Source organism: Syngnathus acus, chromosome 19, assembly GCF_901709675.1.
Source record: "Syngnathus acus chromosome 19, fSynAcu1.2, whole genome shotgun sequence".
In the NCBI taxonomy this organism is placed as follows: Eukaryota; Metazoa; Chordata; class Actinopteri; order Syngnathiformes; family Syngnathidae; genus Syngnathus; species Syngnathus acus.
Window position 1 is genome coordinate 2421233 of NC_051103.1, and position 20932 is coordinate 2442164.

General features: G+C 48.7%; 2 protein-coding genes across 5 annotated transcripts in view; both read right to left on the reverse strand.

Annotated features, from left to right (window-relative positions):
• Window positions 1-327: 327 nt before the first annotated feature.
• Window positions 328-7274, reverse strand: LOC119138245 (disintegrin and metalloproteinase domain-containing protein 11-like). Its single transcript, XM_037278161.1, has 27 exons — window positions 6967-7274; window positions 6597-6733; window positions 6342-6418; window positions 6117-6183; window positions 5391-5473; window positions 5257-5314; window positions 4757-4814; window positions 4385-4470; window positions 4226-4300; window positions 4058-4129; window positions 3802-3968; window positions 3655-3739; window positions 3503-3593; window positions 3315-3366; window positions 3141-3240; window positions 2949-3020; window positions 2783-2875; window positions 2627-2707; window positions 2488-2538; window positions 2349-2412; window positions 2161-2266; window positions 1975-2094; window positions 1735-1903; window positions 1547-1661; window positions 1402-1492; window positions 1252-1269; window positions 328-927 (listed from the first exon to the last, which is right to left on the reverse strand). The coding sequence occupies exons 1-27, from the start codon at window positions 7022-7024 to the stop codon at window positions 912-914; spliced, it is 2262 nt and encodes a 753-aa protein (XP_037134056.1). The 5' UTR covers window positions 7025-7274; the 3' UTR covers window positions 328-911.
• A 296-nt stretch (window positions 7275-7570) lies between these two features.
• Window positions 7571-20932, reverse strand: part of dbf4b (DBF4 zinc finger B) — a 49444-nt gene continuing 36082 nt past the window's right edge. For 2 of the 4 annotated variants that reach the window (XM_037278136.1, XM_037278135.1), the window contains 13 exons: window positions 14513-14650; window positions 12367-12864; window positions 10891-11029; window positions 10645-10824; window positions 10469-10519; window positions 10330-10399; window positions 10125-10186; window positions 9986-10025; window positions 9858-9903; window positions 9640-9768; window positions 9422-9545; window positions 9206-9339; window positions 7571-9134 (listed from right to left, as the gene is read on the reverse strand). In XM_037278136.1, coding sequence (XP_037134031.1) covers window positions 7946-9134; window positions 9206-9339; window positions 9422-9545; window positions 9640-9768; window positions 9858-9903; window positions 9986-10025; window positions 10125-10186; window positions 10330-10399; window positions 10469-10519; window positions 10645-10824; window positions 10891-11022 — 2157 coding nt within the window. In that variant the 5' untranslated portion in view covers window positions 11023-11029; window positions 12367-12864; window positions 14513-14650 and the 3' untranslated portion in view covers window positions 7571-7945. The other 2 variants (XM_037278138.1, XM_037278134.1) reach the window with 2 other exon arrangements.

Here is a 20932-nt window from a genome sequence, read left to right on the forward strand (position 1 = left end):
AACGCATGCGTCATAATTAATTGACGGTCGCTGATTAAACAAGCGGTATAGTTTAGTATGCATACCTAACCAGAACCATTTCAAATAGCGGCAAAAGAAATACAATGTGCAAAGTGAATCATGAGAAAGGGTGACAAATATTTGCTCGTGTGCCCACTTAGCTGACAAAAGGCCAAAAGGTCAGCAGGCGTCTCGCCTTACGTGCACTCCAATGACCGCTTTGGTTCATCCAGGAAATTGTCGCTTAAGATTTCACGCCACAAACACACACACAAAGGAATGAACCCTTTTTTTGTCTGGAGCGAAAAAGGAAAAGTGTCACAACAGTTTGATTTTACATTTTAATTTCTAAGACGAAAACAGAATAGCCTACAGCACGAGGAAAAAACCCGACGGAATCCTGTTATTGGATACAAAACCTTAAAAACTAGCAGTTTCCGCTGAATAAAGACAATGCAGATCATGTTGATCAAGAACATGCTTTTGGGCTGTGAATAGCTGCAACTCTTTCATTCAATCAATGCAGCCTGCAATTGGGCCATTTTGAAACGGGCTGGACCCTTCATGAGGAAGAGCACCTACTTTATCTATTGAAGTGGACAGTGGGGATATAAAGAAAATATCTGAGGAACAAAAAGGTCAAACACAGCTGAATGCGTATTACATATGCGAACAGGAGAGGCTAATGAGGCAATTTTTTTTGCTACTATTGCCGTTAAATGCGCGCAGGGTGGAGCATCAACATGTGGAGCATGTCGGTCATGCCGAGCTCAGTGACATCACTTGAAAGAAGAAAAGAAGAGGGAGAGATGGCGGGACATGAGGGCTCCTGGAGCCCCTCAATAGGCGAGATCGTGCCTCAAAATGTCCCGCAAGCAGCCAGGGAAAGACATTTTTGTTTGGAATGTGGATCAAACTCCAGAAGATCTGAGTTGGTAGAGAGAGCAGAAGGAGATGGGAAAAGAAAAGAGAAGGATGGAGAAGCAGTTATCAGTAAGAAAACAATAAATAAATACGACGGCTAAAATTGTGATTCATTGCTATGGAATGTTGTCAATGTTACAAGAATTGCAGCCCAGTCAAGTCCATCAGGTGAGCAAACTGATGTGTTATATAAAAGAAAAAAAAAAAGCCCCCAAATATTTAACCCACAAATGCTCACCGAAAAAAGAAATCACCCACGATAATGAGTGTGCACATAATTTTATATGTATATATTTTGAAGTTCAGGACTCAAAGGCCTGGTCGTACCTTCCTCTCCGGATGTTTCTGGATCCACAAGGATGCAGGCAAGAAGATGGAGAGAGCAAGAGAGAGAGAGACAGATGGGACAGTGAGCGGTGAGGCTCAAAACTCTTTTGCATGAGATGCTTTGCAGCCCTGCTGCATGCGTGTACTTACTTGAATCCCCATCCAGTGCCTCCCAGGACGATGGCAGCCACCAGGATGGCACCGGCCACCGAGCCAATGATGATGTTGGTACCGCTCGGACCTGCAGAAATTCATCAGTGGAAAATATATGCGTACACAGCGCCACCACTTTTACCTTTATTTTGCTCCAGGCCCTCGGCTGGCGTGGGAATGGGAATGGGGTCAAACACGCTGCAGTCTTTGCCGGTGTAGTCGCGATCGCAGATACACTTCAGCTCGTTGCTGCACGTCTGAAAAGGGGTTCCAAAGGTCAAACGCGATCATTAACCCAGAAATAAATAGGAGGGCGTGTGGCGGTCTTACGCCGTGATGGGAGCAGATGCGCGCCACGGACGAGCCGGGACACATGCTGAGATTGAAGGTGGTGACCGGGAGGCAGCGGCGCTCCAGGCACATCATGTCGGGCCCGCACGGTGTCCCGTCTTCCACGTAGCCCAAGTCCAAGCCGTCGTCCAGCACAGCGTGACCGCCCCTTTAAAAAAAATAAAAGTTTTTTGTCTTCATTCATCCATATGTGGACAATAGAGAGAATTGAATGCTCACCTGCAGTCAAGGTATCTGTTGTGATGATAGATAGTCAAACCGGTGAGTTTGCCCTGCAGCTCGCCAAAGCTGGGCTTTTGGCTCACGTTGGTGCACAGCAGCAGACCGCATAGAACGTCCCTGAATCAAAAAAAGGCATTTTATTAGCCTCGCTGCTAAATGGATCCAATTCCCCGTCTCACTCACTGTTTGTTACAATGCAGCCATCCCCGGCCGCCGGGCTCAGGACCGCAGTTCCCTTTCTCCGTGCCCTCAGAATTGAGTTTTTCGTAGCAAAATCTGTCAGCGGCGCCTGAGGGTGGGGAGCGAGCGAGCGAGCGGGGGAGTCAATGGAAAATAACTTTTGTACAGCAGAGCCTTTGGCATAGCCTTACTGTAGCCCCACAGGCTCCTGCACTGGCTGTCTCTGGTCTTACAGCGGCCTCCGTAGCAGCGGCCCTGAGGAGGAGGAGGAGGAGGGTGTCAAGGGTCACAGTGGAGGGGAAAACAGACGTTGGGCCGGGGCGACCTTACCCGGCTGGCCTCGCACGTGTAGCCGTCCAGTTTATGGACGTTGTGAGGGCACTACCGGGCACAAAACGTATCATGTGGATAGAAAAAAATCACAATAAATCATTTCAAATCCTTTTTTTCGGGACCTCAATTTTCATACCTGGCCGGAGTCCCCTACGCACGTTTCTGGGATGTCACAGTCGTTGACGGCCTCGCGACACGTCACGCCTCTCAGTTCGTACTGCCAAGACGATGGAAAAATATATATATAACGGTGCCATATGGCGGTTTAACGAAAAACACGTCAAGAACTAACCTTGCAGTCCTTGCAGCAGAGGCCGGTGCTGCACATGGCATTGTGGGTCAGTGTGCACTTCTTGCAGCAGTTTGCCCCGTTGCGGGTGCACTCCTAGCAGAAGAAACGTTGCCGTATGTTTATGATTACAACACGCTCATGAAGATGGAAGGGAGAGAGGAGTTACCACGAGTGTGCCACAGTCGCACTCCTCACCCAGCTCCACGTATCCGTTGCCGCACTCGGGCGGGTCCAGCAGCTGCAACGTTCAATGTCGGTTTTAGTCCCAAAACACGACAAGATGGCAACAAAACTATTAGTAATATATTGCTTTGGCGCCATCTTCTGGCTTCTATCAGCGATGATTTGTCTCTTTCACCTTGCTGGGCTTGTTGAACAAGCAGCTGCCGCCGCCTTGCTGTAGAAAGCGGAGATATTCGTCCACGCTGCAACGAGAGAACTTCCTGGGGAGGTAGTAGCTGAGCAATACAAACAAATAGACAACAGTTACGTTTGTTTGGCTGAAAAGATTATTTGGCTCATTTGGACTAACCCGGTGTCCTCCATGATGCATCCCAGCCACGGGTCTGGACACCTGCAGTCTCCTGGAAACACAAAGCAACCGTGCTCAGAACGATGATGGAACAATATTTAGCTTGAGATGGAGTCAATTTGTAACAATTGAACGAAAAATACAAAAACATTCCCACTGGCCGTTCTTGACGAGTGACTTAAGCCAACCTGCAGCAGGTCTGTCCTTATTCCTCAGCATTCCGATGTTCTGGCCCAGGCTTTGGCACAGCGTGATGGCCACCGGGCCCACGGTGCCATACTGCGCAAACAAAGCATGTTAGCTGGGTGCTGGCGATGGCAAGAAGTTCTGAAGGCTTCACCTCATTGATGCCACCACCTCTGTTGAGCGAGCAGATTCCGCCGATGTAGGCGGCCTCGCTGCGGCTGCTCATGAACGTCCTCCCGCTGCGGGGAGAGTGAGGGACATGATGCTTTTGGACGACGGTTGGCCAAGTGTCAAAACCTACGAGAGGAGGTGCACGGCGTCGCAACGCTCGCGAATGCTGGCCTTGCGGTACTTCATGAAGTCGCGCAGGGTCAGCAGGGCGTCGTCGCCCACCGCGATGCGGTTTTCCGACGACCACGTTTCCATGGCTACCAGGACGATGCGCGTGTTGAGCTGGTCCTTATAGATCTGCACACGTGTGACGAGAGTCGTCAGTCTTTCGTTGTTTACTGAATCACTTTTGCGTACTATGAGAAAAAAAAAAAAAAAGAACTTGCCGCATCCGCCATGTTCACCACCGCTTTGGCAAAGTTCTTCGTCTGAGGGGTCGAGCGACGCTGCTGGACAAACTGAAGAGAAGAAACAGCATGTCAAAAAAGTGCCGCAGTTTCAAAACGTCTTTTTTTTTTTTCCTTCCTAATAAAGGTAATTTTAGTTGGAGTCACCAGTTCATGGTCATTTACGACCATCAGTTCGATGTATTTGGTCTCGGTCTGCACTGTGCGTTGACCCCGGCGCACCTGCAGGGGACAAAGCCATTTGAAAGGGAGAAGAGGCAATCTTTTAAGGTTTTACACTTGGAGACAAATAGAATAACAACTGACTTGTCGTTTTGATCGTCTCAAGCTGTTGGCAAGCCTCTTCCTCGCCTCCAGGGCAGACCAGTCGTCTCCATCCCGCCTCTTCCAGTCTGCAAACAAGATGGCAGGAGAGCAAGGGAGAAAAAAAAAAAAGAGAGGGCTTAGTCATCAGACGGGTCGGGTATTTTTGGTGCGCGGAGAAATCAATAGCATAAGGGCCACGGAAGACGACAAATGGAGGGGGCGGATAGAAATTGAAGATGTCCAATGTCAATGCAGTCTTTACCATGTAACGAGAATAAAATGATGCTGACTTGAGATTCTTCCTAAAACCCTGACCGGTTTAATTTGTGGGGGGGAATCGGTGACTTCCACCTTGGCGAGTTGTAGCCCTACCTGGGGGTGGAAACGGGAGGAGGTCGATGCGAGGCATGCGATACACGACATGGTCCGCCTGCGGAGCAGAACAAAAAGAAAAGTTCGATTGGATTTGATGTAAATATCTCAAATGTTATAAAAGCTTGTGTGAGGAGAGCCCGGCTGATGCATAATGAATTAACGGATCACTCAGCGGGCGGTCATAATGCATGGCGCATTGGAGCCGGGGATGAATACTTTATGAAAATCTGACATATAAAGCCAAGGACACAACTATTAGTGGGGGGTGAAGGGCTGCTATTGATCCGCCTCCCTCGTCTGTGTAAGTGAGCTCCATTACCAAAGGAAAATTGAGCTCTTCCGCTCTGTCCTACCACTTTTCACTAGTGCACACAATCGCACCTCGCCAAAGTACCGCAGGGCACCTTACAAAGACACCCCTCAGTTTCCAGTGGAAAATTCCAATGACAACTTTGAATGACTGAGAGGTGTTGGATGCCAATTCCATCAGGACTCACCTCGCCACCGCCCGCCGGTTCGATCCCGTAGGAGACGTTCCCGTCGGAGAACATCCCCCTTGGATGAGTGACACGCAAAATGCAGAAGGGTTAGGTCACGGGACTGGATGATGGATGTGTGCAAAGTTTCTCACCACAGGCCGCGGCAGGTGGACACAGCCACCCAAGATCGGGGCAGCCCTCGCAAACGCCCGTGGTAGTAACAGTGTTCGCCTCCCTGGGAAAACAATCAACAAAGTCAAAAAACTGGAGGAATGCCATCAACTAAAATACATCCGGGACTAACTTGGGACAAGTGGGGGGCTGGAGCACTTAGCCAGAGAGGGCTAATAAATAAACAGGGGGGGGGTTAGTGAAATTGCCTGACGAAGCACTCCTCGTTGAACTTGGAGGAGGAGATGCACGTTCTTCATATAATGGACACCGGCCGGCAAGGGCAGAAAAATATCAAATTGTCATGCGCGGCGAGCCCTCACAAATCAGTCACAACACCTTGCCAGTGGAGAGGACGTGCATTTATTATTCCGTTTGTTGCCCTAATCTTTATTCATGATCATTCCACCATTTGAAATAATTTTTTATACACGCTGAAGCTCCTGCGTGTTTGGGTTTAACGCTGGGAAATAGAACCTATTTGAATTCCCCTCACGCCATTGCCGAGTAGAGCCGCTGTGGCTTGCTGCTGATTACCATGACAACCGTCCACTGATTGGTCAGCTACACTGTGGCGGAGAAACACGCGTTCGGCGACAGCGGGAAGACGCAGCTATTGTTTAGTTCTGTTCCGGAAAAAGGACGGAGAATAGGTGTCGTCGGCTATTTAGCGCATCCTGCTTGATGTCCTCGGCGAGAGGGGTTACCTTCATCTGCGACGGCTGCCCGTCCTCTTCAAAGTGTCTCTCCACATAGTCCGTCGACAGGAGGTGACTAGAGATGAGAGAAGGACAAAAACACCAGGGCCTCTTTCGTTTGATTATCGGGTATCACTTAACACAGTGTTAGCACCAGTGCAAATAACGTCAATCGTGGACACACGCCGTCACACCAAGGACACTCGGTCGAGTCGATGGAGTGACTTTACTTACTGGTTGAGTTCCAGGTCGAGGATAAACGAGCTGCCAAAGGCCTCCACCAGGAAGCTACTCTGGGCCAGATGCACGGGCTGGCGGGAGTGCGAGAGAAACAGCAACAAAATACAGGCGCTACAGAATATCTCTCAAATTAATCAAGTTTTTTGGAAAAATCAACAGTTTGCAATTTTTTCCTTATCATTGCAATTGTGATTTAATATGCAAGAATATGAAGGTCATGATGGCGGGATAGGTTTTTAAGGCACCCACCAGCGCCCTTGTTGAGGAGTTTTGGACGCGGGTGTCGAGGTGGCTGTGGAGCAGCTCGTCCTGGGAGTGGATCTGCTGCAGGAGCCTTTTGGGCTGCACGAGAACTTCAGTGGGGGGCTGCCAGCCCTCCCTCACACCTGCTAAGCCCATTAGTGTACTTTTTTAAATTTTTATAACAGTGACAAATTAAGAATCTATCTGCAGGATTACAAAATAAAATACAACTTCACAGTCTTTAAAATAGTTGCCTAATAATAACAAATGCTTATTCGACGCAACGGTTTTCAATCACAGGACCCGAAAGGAATCACATGGTAAGAAAAAAAAAAAAGAAATCCCATTGCAAATGCAATTCAAAAGCCACACTCACCCGACACGGAGCACCGCGCATACACTGCGGCGAACAGCAGCCATCTGACAGGACGCATGATGCTCACATAGTCCCCGCTGGTGTCCTCCTCGGTGCAGGCGCCGTCAAGTGAGCAAGCAGGAGGCGGGCAACAGGAGCGCAGCGCGGTGGTGGACGGTTGCCAGCCCGAAACAACGCGGTTCCCGTGGACACCGTTTGAGCGCTCTCAACCCACGCGCTGAAACTCATAGAAGAAAAACTAAATGGTTATTTCATCTTCTTCCATACGTGTCTGTTATCGTTTTGATGAGCGAAAAGGAAGTTCCCTGGAGTTCCTTGCGGGACCAGCTGGTGCAGTTTAGTATTTCAGCCACTTGGGGGCAGTAGAGAGGGGTCAATAACATGGCACATTAATAAAATGATCATATTGTTTTCATCCACATCTGCTGTGATGTTATATTAAGGCAAATAGGCATGTTTACATCAGCCCACCCCTAACCCCAAATGTTTCACGCTCCATTGAATCAGCCTTTAGATTGCAGGTAAATCATTTCTACACTCTTTGTCATTTGTTCTATTTTATTTCGTTTAAAAAAAATATATTTCAAAGCACGTGGAATTTCACTTCACATTCAGCAAGAACATTTGGGCCCACCTACAAAGTGTTTTTTTTCCCCCCCTTCCCACGTTGATTCCATCCTGGAGGGAAGTGTGAGGGGCTCCACTTTTCCCAGCACTTTGCATGTCTGACCATCAAGACAAGTTCAGTTGGGATCTGCTCCAAAGCACTTAGAGTAATTGAATAATGACCCTTTCAGGGGAAAAAAAAAAAGTGCGTGTTTCCAGACAGCTGCTCAAAGATTTATGTCAGCACAACAACATTGGGAGCAGTTTTGCAGATGACAAAAATAAACAGACATGAACACACAGCTGTAAACACGTTTTACAAGACAATGCATGGGGTTCAATGAGTTCATAACAATGGTCCATCAAAGTGCAGTCAGTGAAGTACCTCAACAATTTGCACCAGCGTCCTGGAGAATGTCGAGGGTTCCCCCGCAGGGGTGGCTGGCCGCAAGGCGGTGTGCAGCCGCGACTCGTAGCTGCTGTCGCTCATCCACACGCACGGCCTGTGGATGAAGTCCGTGTCTGGCTCGCCCGCTGCCGCCGCGTCGCTCGGGCCCGACGGCGACCCGGTCTGCGCGGAGCCCAGGCCGGTCAGCAGCTCGCGGTCCCAGTCCGAGTCGGACGAGGCCGGGGAGAGGCGCGCTACGTCGGGGATCAGGGCCGGGTCGATACACACCGAAGTGGATTGTTGGAAGTCTTGGCTGGAGAAGCGTGACGGGATCTTTGGAGCAGGCGACCATCTTACTTCAACACTGTGACCCAACAATTTGAATGGAGAGAATTGTCTGTCTCCCACGGGAGGACACATTAGAGAGCCTGCATTTGACTGCACCCCTTGAAGAGTCGTCCTCGCAGAAAAACACAGCTCAGCCTGCATAACGACGTGACCTTCCGATCGTGAAATGTCCTTTTCTTCCATCCTTTTCCTTTTCCTGCAATCGCGGTCGCAGCTGGAATGGCGACGACGTTTTCGGGGGTTTGGAGTCGCCGGGTGAGATTGCTTAAAAGGGCACAGGGTTTCCTTCACTTCTTCTGTATTGGACACTGCCACAGAAGGAAGCAAGGGGAAGGAGACAGGAAACGATTCAGACACACTTAGCATTGTCTCCATTTCACATTGATAATCTCCATCGGAGTTCTGAGGACTGAGGACAGGCGGTTCAGAGTATAAACTGCGGGTCTCCGTGTCCTCGGCGGAGAAGACTTGCGGGCTGAGGACCGGTGGCATGGAGTACGGGTCAATAGACAAATCTTCTGTAGCAGGGCAGAGGGAGCGTGCTGGAGGAAAATGGACTTGTGGCGCCATGTCCAAAACAGCCAAGGGCACAGTTGCTGCGTGGGTGAGGTCGTCGGGTTCGGGGCACGGGAGATCAGTGGACGTCGTGGCTGGAATCTGGACGGGATCTAGTTCCTCGGGTGATTTCACGAGCTGAAGAGGAGAATTCTGAGCAGGTGCGGGGAAAGATGATTGTCCTTTCAAGGCTTGAATTTCATGCTCCAACTCGGCGTCAGTCAGAAGCTCAAGTTCACAATTGGCCGGGATGGGCAGAGCAGTTGGGGGCCTAAAAAAAAAAAAAAAAAAAGTGAACAAATGAGCTGCAATTTCTTTCAAGTGACCGTGAGCGCAGCTCACCTATTGGGCACATCTTCAGCTTGCTCTGAAGGATGGAGGTCGAATGCGGGAAGCATTTTGCACACCAGCTGCTCCAAGACGTCATAATTGGAAGTCTCCGTGGCAAAGGCGCGATGCTGATCAGACTCCAAGTGCTGCAGGAAGACAAAGAAACACAAAGCGAATCCCCCCCAAGTTCCAAAGAAGTCACAGAAAGGTTGAGGAGCAGATTCTCACCTCAGGTAGGTTGGTGAAGGAGCGAAGGCAACATTCACAGTAAGAGATGCTCTTTTTGCGGGGTGGCCAAGGTGACAGGGTTTGAGATTTCCCCTTACTACCGCTTTCCACTTTGCTCTTTGGCCTGATGGGGGAAGCGACGAACCAAGACACAACCATCAGTACACGTTGACGGCGGAATTCATGGAGAGGTAAGCGAGCCAATTTGAAGGAGCAACCTGGATGGATTGTCTCCTTGCGCCGTCTTCTCAAAGCGAGGAGGGGGCGGCGACTCGAAGGGACTGAATCGGCCCAAGTAGTACAACGAGGGGAGGCTCATCGACTGCATATTCAAGGACTTGTACTTCCTGTTTACATCAAACAACGCCAATTATTATTATTATTAATTATTATTAGTTATGACCGTGTAGACTTTTTATATCCACCGTGCACTCACCTGCTGACATCTTCAATTTTGAGGTAAGGCAATCGCAGAGGCTTAGCTGTCAAACAGAAAATACATAACGTTCAAGCAGATGACATCTCGTTTGACAGTATTGCAACATTTAGCTCAACTAGACGAACCTTTGACAACGTGACAAGACGACTGCTTGGTGGAAGTCCTCTGCGGAAAAGGCACACATGCAGTTGAGGTTCCGCCACTATTTCTCTCTCTTAGTACCTAATTCCGTTTGAAGTTGCTCACATGATTTTCCTCTCTTACCTCTGCTCGGCTGGATTTCACGACTGGCTCGCTGTTTAACTTCTTCAAGTAAATAAGAACATCTGCGGTGACATTAAGGACTTTTGACATTTGGAGGCCTCAACCTGGAAGATGCCTAAGCACTGGCACTCGCCATCTGCGGGCGCTGACGTTCACTTCATCAAATTGCATTGCACTCATTTGGGGTGGCAAAAGGAAAGGATACCATCCACATGGACAATGTGAACGCCCCACGTACGGGCGTTAGTCAACACGCTGCTCGCCTGCAGTCGCTCCTTCAAAACAGAATCAAAATGCATTTCTGTTCAGGAAAAAAAAAAAAAGTCTGCAGATGAGCGACTTACATTGTTGCGAATGGCTTTTTCAAGCAGGGCTTTTCCTCGGCTGCCGCAAGCCTGGAGGAGACAGTTGGAGAGTAGGAGTGGATCAAAACATTGACAGCGTACCGATTAACTGATACATGTGGCGAGGGACCACATTTCTGTCAGGCGCATTAATAAATGATCCGCGTAATACGTACCACTGGCCGAGGAGTTGGCGGTCGCCGCTCACCGCCTTCAAGAACACTTTCTTGCTGCTTGACGGGCCGCTGAGGCTCATCGCTCCCCCTTTTGCATCCTGTGAGCTTTTTCTCCTCAGAGGCTTGTTGACTTCCCGTAACCACAAAGCTCACGTCTCTGTGAAGGAAGCTCTCTACGCTCTTTGGAAAGAAGAAAAAGGTTCCGTCAGTTCCTGTGCGACTAACACAGAAAGGCACAAGACCTACCCCTCCGAGAAGAGATATAGCTTCCAAAAGCAGGGCTGCGGGACGTTTCTTCACATTGTCCAGATAGAAGGTTTTCCCTTCTAGCTTCTTATTTCCAGGATGAAGATTTCCTAACAATCCTGGCTGCAGCATGATATTCCTGTTGGTGCAGGGTTAACATAGAAAACGGTTCACATAACCAATAAGAAAACATGTTAACAAGTATGATCTCTTAGCATCAAAATAGCTGTCATATTTATTTTCAAACTTGTTTTGGGTGCATACGAGTGTGTTGGATATTAATGGTATGTTGTTTAAGACCAGATAAAAGTGATAAATGATTAAACAGCGTAAAAGTATCATATTAATACGACAAAGGCAGCCGGCTGCTAGCCAACTGCTAGCTTACAGAGCGGCTACTTAGCTTGTTAGCTGCAACTTCGACTAACCAAATCGTCAGGTTCACTGGATGTAAAGCGCTGTGTTGGACTCACATGTCTTTCGTGTCACCACGAGGACTGAAATTCGCCTTACTTACCTCTGTGAAGTTTTTAATGGAAGATTTCTGCTTTCGTTAAGGGTTCCTAACAGTAGACGGACACTCCAGCTACCGCCGATTTTTTTGAAAACACCGGCGGAGAACGAGTCACTTCCGGTAAAATGTTGCATTTGAGGGCCTCCTACAAAATAGTAATTTCACAACTTCGAAGGTGACATGGAAATAGAACTGTCTGTATTTTTCTTGGTTGACTTTAGTTGGTTTGTGGGCAAATTTGGATTTCCCATTTGGAGAACTGCCCAACGTCAACAAGAGTTGATTAATTTGCCAACTTTATGGGAAATAATTTGGGAAATAATTTGTAAGTTCATATGCACACGGTTTCAATGTAAATTTTTTACAGATGTGTATATATGTGTATATATTTTATATATTAAATCACTGTTGAGAAACACTGATTAAAGTATCTAACGCGTGACTCGTGCTCCAAAAGTGCAATTGAATATGAAATGCACATATCAAAAAGGCCGCTCAATAAAAGCAACGCATTGCAATCCAAATGGTGCTTTTTTAACGGAGCCGTTGACAGATTAGCGCAGCTTCCAGCGGGTGACGCCGATGCGAGTTGACGTGGACCAAACCCGCAATGTCCCAGAGCCATCTGCGCCTGTCAGCTTGGCCGACATCAGTGGCGCAGTCTCCACACGGCCGTGACACATGTCACAAACTTTTACATGTCTGCTCTTTTTCGGCACAGTGCTGCTGGGAAACGTATAAAAATCGTTTTTGCCAAAGAAGCTAACGAGGTTTCTCAAATTGAAGCGGAGGCCGTAACCGGATAAGCATATTGACATACGCTGGGTATTTAATTGATACGTGCTGGTAATGTCTAGTCTGGGAATCCCGACTCATCACTGTATCAGCAATTTAGTGTGATCGGTCGGCCGAGTGCATTTCTGAGGCGGAGCAAACCTGAGCAAATAGAGAGCGAAACGAACCAATCGGCAGAGACCGGACCATCCGGTCCGGATGTGATCTGGCAACCCGAAAGCCGCCCCCCCCATATCGTTCTAAATAAATCCTGCCAGGAATAATGAAGCAAGTCAGCGATATTGTGGGCTGCGTTGGATATTTGAGGTGATTGCGGTTACTCGGCTGACGTGAACTTTGAACCCTCTCCGATCAGCACTTTTGGCAAGGCAATCCATCATGGTGCTTTTACTGTCATGAGGAGGGAGGGAGGGGTGGCGTCTGCAGCTGCGAGTCAGCGGCTAAGCGGCGCTGCTTAAAGGCAATCATGTCAGTCCGCACAGGCCACCCGTTCCAAAGTGGACCTGACGGGCCGTGTGGGAGCGTCACACACCACGACATTTGTGAAGGCTTACCATGAAATGATGGAATGTTAAAGAAATCCAATGGAAAGTCAAAGGACAAATGGATTTTGCATCCATCCAATGGACATTGTGCTGCTCTTCTGGTCTATGTGCCTTGGCCACCTGGGGGCAGTATAAGACAGACATACAGTCAGCTTTTCTGCCAACCGGAGATATTCTCCGCAGAGGATCAAGAAAATGCCGGCCTGTGTGCATTGTTATCTGAAGCCTGAAATGTGTATTGCACCGCTTGTGTTCAAAGATGTTGTTTGAGAGTGGACGCCGCGAGGAGGTGGTGGCGGCAGCGTGCGTGCTGACAGGAAGCAGAGACAAGGACAGAGATACTGGTGTCGTGTTAGTGCCCAGCGTGTTCAAACGTGACGCTAAGGACGCTAAGCTAACTTGACAGCACCTTCTCGTCCACGCTTCCCTCTCGTGGTACGCGGCGGGCCCGCTCTGTCATGGCGGCAGGACGCGGGCCACCCGGCCTGCGGACAGCCAGCCCCCTTCAACGTGCGTCTGGTCACCTCGTGTGCTCATTTCTTCCGATAGGCGAGCTACTCGAGGTGATCCGAACACTGCAGAAAGAGGAGCTGTCACTTCACCTTCACGTCGAAAAGTGATGAGCTTAACATGGACATCACGTTAGCTCCTCAAAGGCAGACAAACGGGGGAGCTTTCCTACTAATTAGGCTGTGTTGCTTTTGTTTTTGTTTCCTATTGACTTTTTTTCTTGAATTCCTCCAAAGATATAAGATGTCACAGACGGTGGGCCTCTAGCGTGACTGACTGATAGACGGACAGACTGTCATTCTCCGAGGTCACCTCAAATACCAATCACACACAATGGTATGGACCTGAAAGTAACAAAGTCCCAAAAAGTGCGTGGCGAAATGTCCTGACAGGCGGAGGTTTCACTAACACTGACGCAAGCTAATGAGAGAGCCAGAGGTGAAGCCCACGTCGACCCGTCGCCTGGCGTCGGGCGCCGCTGATTGATGCGCTCCGGTCAAATGAGGCAGCAGCCTGAGTGATTTGACACTCGTGTGGCAGTGACACACGCTAACGCTCATCGGTGTTGATGGGCCCCGGTCGCCGGGGCCCGCCCGCCCCACTTATTTTTAATCCCTTGTTCTTTTTTATTCCTGCCTCGGCTCTTCTCGCTCGTCTCCTTGCCACTTCCGATCAGGGTCGGGGAGATGGAAGCCCTCAAGTGCTCGCTTATTAAGCATCGGGAGACGAGACGAGATGAAAGTAATAACTGGAAGGCGGCGGCCGGCGACCGGGTGGGCTTTCCACCGTCTGACCAAATGTTGGCTTCAAAATACACATTGGCGAGCATTTGGACTTTTACGCGACCTGCGGTGTTCTCATTTTCTATATGTGTCTTTTGTACTTGAGTTGCGTGCCTCGAGGTAAAAAAGAGCGAAAGTTGTAGCGCTGGTAAGTCAAGCAGCCGCGTATCATGGTGCGATCTGCGTGGCGCTGGCAGGGCCGGGCCCTGACAAAGCTAATTAGAATGGGACATGATACAGCACTCACAGCGCATTACGTGCTCGGCTGACAGCGTGACAGCGGCGCAGCTGAGCGACGACAAGGAAGACGACCGAGAGTACACCGCCGGCAGTGACGATAACTGTCGGACGCGTCGCCAATATGCGTCTCGTCAAGATGGAGAGCTGTCACCTTTTGTTAGTGTGTGCAGCCGGCCTGCTTATTTGTGTACACAGAGGCTCTCGCTATGAAAATAATGAAGAAAGCAAAGTCCAACCTAGCTCAAATAAGAAACTGTCGACAGTCGGTTGCCACAGCTTGTTTGCAGAGTTGGTGCTGCTAAGTGAGAAGAATCCAACAGGTGGCGTAAGACTCCTGCAACAACTCAGCCGGCCTCATTTTCATCTTTAAGCACCTTGAATGAAAAACAAATGATGACATCGACTTCAGCTTCTACATGAATATGCACTTAATATACAACATAACATATAATATTCAAAAGTTTCCTCACAGAGGTGCAATAAAAAAGACAAAATAGCAAAAACAGACAACCAAAAAGAGCCCACAAAAACATATCATCAAACTTTAAAGGCAATTTTGAACAGCAACATTTCGATGCATGCCAACTTGGGCAGCAAGTTTTTTTTCCCACCCTAAAGAACTTGCAATAGTGAGAAAATCCTCATGACAGTGCTGAGGTGGACGCTGAGACTTCAGGCATGCAAAATAAATCTCCAAATGAAATGTTTAAATTGTGTAGCATGTTAATAATATTGGGCCAAATTCGTATTTTAATGTTTTTTTTATTTTGCTACTTTGTATAAAAAAGTGAGAAGCAGCGGCCTGGAGTAATACACACCAGCATGCGTTGACAACGCTGTGTTTCATGTCTCTGTCACCTGAGACCGAGAGGCAGGCCTCACAGAGCCAGGACCGCATCCAACACTCACGCAGCGGAGGTGTGGGCAGATGAAAGCGCTCTGCCGAGCGGGGTGGGGCACCGGGGGGGGATCATTTCATTTCAGGCATCCAAAAACAAGTCTTGTTTTCATTTCTACGCAGCGGCGCTCTGCCTTTTGTTTCTGATAAGATGTATAAATGATGAGCTGCCTGACAAAGTGAGGCAAAGAGGTGGCGGGGTGTGGGGGATGAGGAAAGGGGGGCCTCAGGCGGCGCATCAGTCATGCTAGCCCTGTCAGCAGGTAACTGATGGGGGCCCTACAGGCACAAAAAAACCTTTTAAGCAAAAGAGGGGGCGGAACTGAAGCTGTTGTCGGCTGACTCTTTTTTAACGGACTCTTTAAAGCTGCCGCTCTCAAAATGGGGTCCCCCGGGGGCCCGCGAGCCACAACTAGGAGGTAGCCTGTAATAATGATCATTTAGGAAAAGTGCACTGTGTGATATAAAAACAAAAAAAAGCTCCTTATAAGCTTATCTCTGATACGCAGGATGAAGAGCAACGTTGGCAAACGATTGACGGCTGGCTGAGTCATTCAACATCAAAACACTGGCACACGTTGAAATTGGAAAAAACATTTTGAAACAATTGCATCATGCAAGATTTTTGCTCTGGCGAATTAGAAGGGGGGAAAAAACATTCGTTAATTCAAGTTGACATGTTTGATATTTTCATTGTGTATTTTGGGTCACTTTAGAAAAAGTCATCAAATAATGCCATATATTTTTTTTTTGTAAGGGTTAAAAATTGCTGCAAATCGATGGCGTCATATAAGTGTTGTGAAAGAATTCCCATCGCTCGACCAGGCCCACAGAGGATGATCTCACCGCGTGAATAAATCTCTTTTTTATGTGCTTTTGAACGCAACGTTTAGCTTTATGGTTCTGTTTTGCTTTCGTCTCGCTGCTCTCGGAAGCATCGATCTACGTCGCAGGCCAAGATTGACTCCGCAAATGTGTGACTACTACGACAGATCTCGAGACCAAATTTCGCCTTACGGTGACGAGCCGAGCGTCGTCTATACGCAATGGAAGTTTAGTGGTGAAAGCTAGCATGATCCAAAATGAAACATTTTTATCTTTTGCTTGAATGTGAGAAGTTCTGCTACAGTGTAAAAAGGATGTAATTATATTTCCAGGTAGGGGCGGGTGTTGATGGAGCACCTTCTGCACCACAATTACCAAAGTGTCGGCATTAAACTGATGAACGAGTGCTTTATGTGTAGGAACTGCTGAAATTTTAATATGGCTCTCATTAGGCACTGCCAGAATGTCTTTGCGATGGCACCGTTCCAAGGTCACGCCAGAGGCTCAGAAAAATAAAACATGAAGATAAATTGAAAGCGCCTCCATCCTATTGACGAGAAGCAAATAAAAAACACCTAAAATGTTTGAAAATAAAAAGCGCAAAAAAACCCCAATAAAAAATGGATTCCGCAAATGTATTGAATTAAAAAGGAAAAAAACGCACTGAAGCGGCCAATGTGGCGCCAGACACGTAAAGTTAAAATAAACATCAAATAATAATGTTTTTGATTTTATTTGATATTTGATGATAAAATTCTGGCCCTTGACCGCCGGCCAGTCGGCCGGCGCACGGCTACCCATCAGCCCTCCAACAACAATAGCGGCTAACGCCATCATTCATGACACATTGTATAAACAGTGTAAGCCATCAGTGGTGCCAATCAACGTGATTGATTGCGGGCCGCCTCGAGAGAGGAGTGACGCGTCAGGAAAAAGTTGTTCTTTTCCTTTTTCTTTTTTCTTCTTCTTCTCCCAAGCAGCACATTGGAGGGCTGCCACAGAAAGCGGTGATTAATGTGCTCTCCACGGGTAATCCCACACCCCGGGCTAATGAAGGAGGAATCTATCACGGGGCAGATGTCACCGTGACAGCGCTCCAAGTAGCTGGGAACAATTTAGTTTCTTTGCCGTAATTGTTCCTGAAAAGTCCCGATGTGTCGGGAGTGAGGAAAAAACACGATGACGCTTCAAAGTACAAGCGCGTCCGACTGCATCATTTAGCGCTCATGTGGCAAAAAAAAATCAATGTTGACCTCTGATCACAAGGGATGTACATATGGCTAGCTCGCAAGAAACTAGCGTGGCAACGTCAAATACAAGAGCGCTAACGTCAACAACCACATTTTTATTTTTGTCATCAAATGGAAAGTTTTATTGCCGTCAAATATGAAAGCGTTTACAACATTGTCAGCAAGGCCGTAATAAAACTAACGACGCGCCGCAAAATCTGCCTGTTGATTAGTCGTCACATGCTACTCGTGAATCAATTGGCCGCCGCAATTTGAGCGCCGGCGCTGGCTTTAAAGTTTAACGACACGCTTTACGAGGCGCACTCCAACGTCGGCCGGCGCCTCCCGACCGGCCCGCTCGTCATTCTAATTGCTGCTGCCATTGCTGACGGACAACATCCACCTCCTCGTGGTCGTTTCAACAGAGGGGCCGGGCAGAGGTCGCGCAAGACCTTTTGGGAACATTCTTGTCTTGAGCCGATTTGCGTTTGGCTCGCCTCAAACCAAAATAGCAGACCGTCTCGGCCCTTTTGGAGAGTGGTTTTTTTTTTTGCGGGTAGCCTGGTAACGTCTCACAAAGTCCACGTTGCTTGGGGCGCTCTCTTCCACAATGGAGTTCACGGCACGCATGTAAACATGAGCCAAAAGACAGGAAACACCTTTGCGCGGGTGTTTCTCCGCTCGGGCCGAACAATGACTGACCCGCTCGTAGCCGCAAAACAGAAGGGCCCGACGTGCAGCAAGGTGACACCATAATAAATATTGTATTCCGTCAGCCCGCCGTGCTGTCAGTCCGCTAGCATCAAACATCTCCTGCAGCAAAGGATTCCTTTCAAGTGTACGCTAAATGATTCATGTCGCCGGCCGCATTGTTAAAAAGGCCACTTAGGGGGGCAGCGCTTGGCTTGTCTGAAAGCATACTGCGCTTGTTCACAAATACAAGGGAGGGGGGGGGGGGCGCTGACGGGACAAAAGACTCAAATTTGGACATAAAGAAGCAAGCTAAGTTTGCTCACTTTGTCTTCAAGAAATTGTCTCAGCTACTCTCGGTCGGAACAAGACGCAAAACAATTCCGTAGCGACATGTGAATATAGCGTCGGAGCTTTTGATTTCTAACTTCTTAAAGGCTCAATGCGGAGTCCAAACACATTTCCTGCCTTTGCAAAGCACAAGCGAGCGCAATTGGAAACGATGCGGTGTCACAAAGGCGAGCAAGCTGCTTTGTCTGCGCCAAGCTCACATGAATCCAAAACATTTGCGTGTTGACAACATGATGGATGACGCGCGGTTAAGTGGTTCGCCTGTCGCGCAGGCTCGCAAAAGCACAAATACAAATGGGTGAGTTCTCACGTGGCGTCAAGCGCTGATGTGCTACTAATTAGAAAATGAGACCGCGTCAAAAGCGTGCCTGGTGTGCGCCGATGTGCAAATGCTCTGCAATCGTTCATATTAATGAGCCTCAACGCCTTTCAGGTCTTCAAGTTGTCTCGACCGATAAAACGACCAGACTGTATCACTCATTTTGGGTTATGTTTTCAGTCCAATTAAAAATACATATGTGGGGAGGGGGGGGGGGTCTATTTTGCAAATAGCGTGTTATTAGCGTGACGCTCGCTCATTGTTTTCGTGCCTTTTGGTGGCCTTCAGTTGTCAAGGAGTGAGCTGAGTAGTTTCATTTGGACAGAAGTAGAGATTTGTTGCCATCTTGTGGCATTTACAAGCAATTGCAAATCTTTTGCCCTATTTTTGTAAAGGACCAAAATAGACATACATGAGGTGAATAGTGGAAAAAGATGGTGAAATGTAAATCGGCCGGGGTTCACCATATGTTTGGAAAACGCAATAATAATCTGATCCGGAAGGTAAAAAATGATTCAGTGGTTTGTGCGACGGAGGATCCACGCCGTGGCAGCCTGAGCGATGCGGCTCACTTGGGCTCCAGAACAAAGAAAAGGACCCCGGTGCCGGACAAATTTGTCAACGTCCTCAAGCCTTCAGGTGGCAGCCTGCCCGGACCGAACCGGACCGGCCTGACCCCGACCCCGACCCCCTCTCTCAAGATAAATACCTCTGTCAACATTCACCTTCAGTCCCTGGACGGGTGCAAATTCAACTTGTCATCCATCATCCTTCTCTGTCATTTTCCTCCCCCTTCAGTAATGACTTTCGGACCTTGGCTCTTTTTTTTCCATTTGCTGTAAGCCATGCTAATTCATTTTCACCTTTCTGACTGTAAGGTGTCTTGATTTTGCTCGTAACGTTATTAGCGGGATTTGCACGGGGGGGGCGTCTTATTAATTGTTGTTTTGGTGTCAGAGGCGCCGTGTGCACCCGCTGATTTAATCATCTAAATTCACCGCCGTGGGAGCTAGCCTGAGCGGCGCGACGTGGCCGCCATTGCCGACGTAACGCCCATTAGCCAAACCGGGATGTTCATCGCATTAGCATCGCACTTTTGCTTGTCACGTCTTGAAGGATGGCTTTGAATTTGAAGTTAGCAGGTTTATGTTCATTTTCATTTTAGACTACAGCTTGATTATAATTAACAATTATTCAAAACTTATCTTATATAAAAAATTTATAAAAACGTTTTACACAATAAATGGCCACATGAGACCAATTTATTTTGCGTGGGGGGGGGGCAAATGAATGCAACAAATATTTTGCTTGGTGATCCAGATTGAAAGGACTCCATGTCAGAGACATTGATAAGCAGCGAGCTAGCGTGTCCTGACTAACGACTCGGGGGGCCTGGTCCCTCACAGGTACCATCTTGTTTGCCTCTGTCCCTCAGGACCTCGGCCCCCCAGAGACCTGAAGAGGCTTCTTTCTCCTCACCTGGCCGCCCGCTCGCGACTCCTCTAATGACGAGCGCGTCTGCTCGGCCGGCCGGCCTGCCCTGCGTTGCAATTAAGTCGCGCGTGCGTTGAAGGCAAAACACAATGTTGGTCCCAGTGGGGCCCAAAGCTGCAAACTAGGCCTGATTAAGGTGGCGTCAGTTGATGACCTGAGGGCCAGCGACGGACTTGATGCTCACCTGTAGTGAGCCAAGTTTTTTGGAGTGGTGCGGCAGCGGCACGTTTGGATCATTTCGACGCGAAGCGAGGCGACAAAGACGGACGGATCCATAGACGAGCCACGCCGACAACGGGCCAAACACTCGGAGCTCGTGGGGCCGGCCGCCCGTTAGTTTGCACGCACTTCATGTCGGATGTCCTCAACCGCGGGGCGCCCGGGCCGACCCGCCGGCCGCGTCATGTGCCAAAACACGTTTGTGTCACTTGTCAGTCTGGATGGCGCGGCGCGTCACTCTGGACATCTGCGCTACTGTATGTGACAAGGAGGAAGCTCCCGAGGCCGGCAGGGCGGCCGGCTGGCCACCGCGACGCCTTCCCCAAATATACATGCAATCATTTTGTATCTCAACTCAATCTTCCCCATCGTAATAAATGAAAATGCCGCTAATGTACCAATATTGCTTTCGAAGGTACTTTTGAGTCCTTTCTTTTGACTGCCACTTGCCACAGTCCGCCTTTTGTTCAAATGCAAGTAAAAAGCTCTGGTGCGCTTTGCAAACATGACTACAAGGGAAGGCGTGCTGTGAAGCGGGATGAATAATGGAGTGCTTCCCAGAGAAGGCGGCACTCTTGGTGGCAGGAGGTTAATATTCTCACATGTCATTAGGTGGCCGGGCCCGACTGAC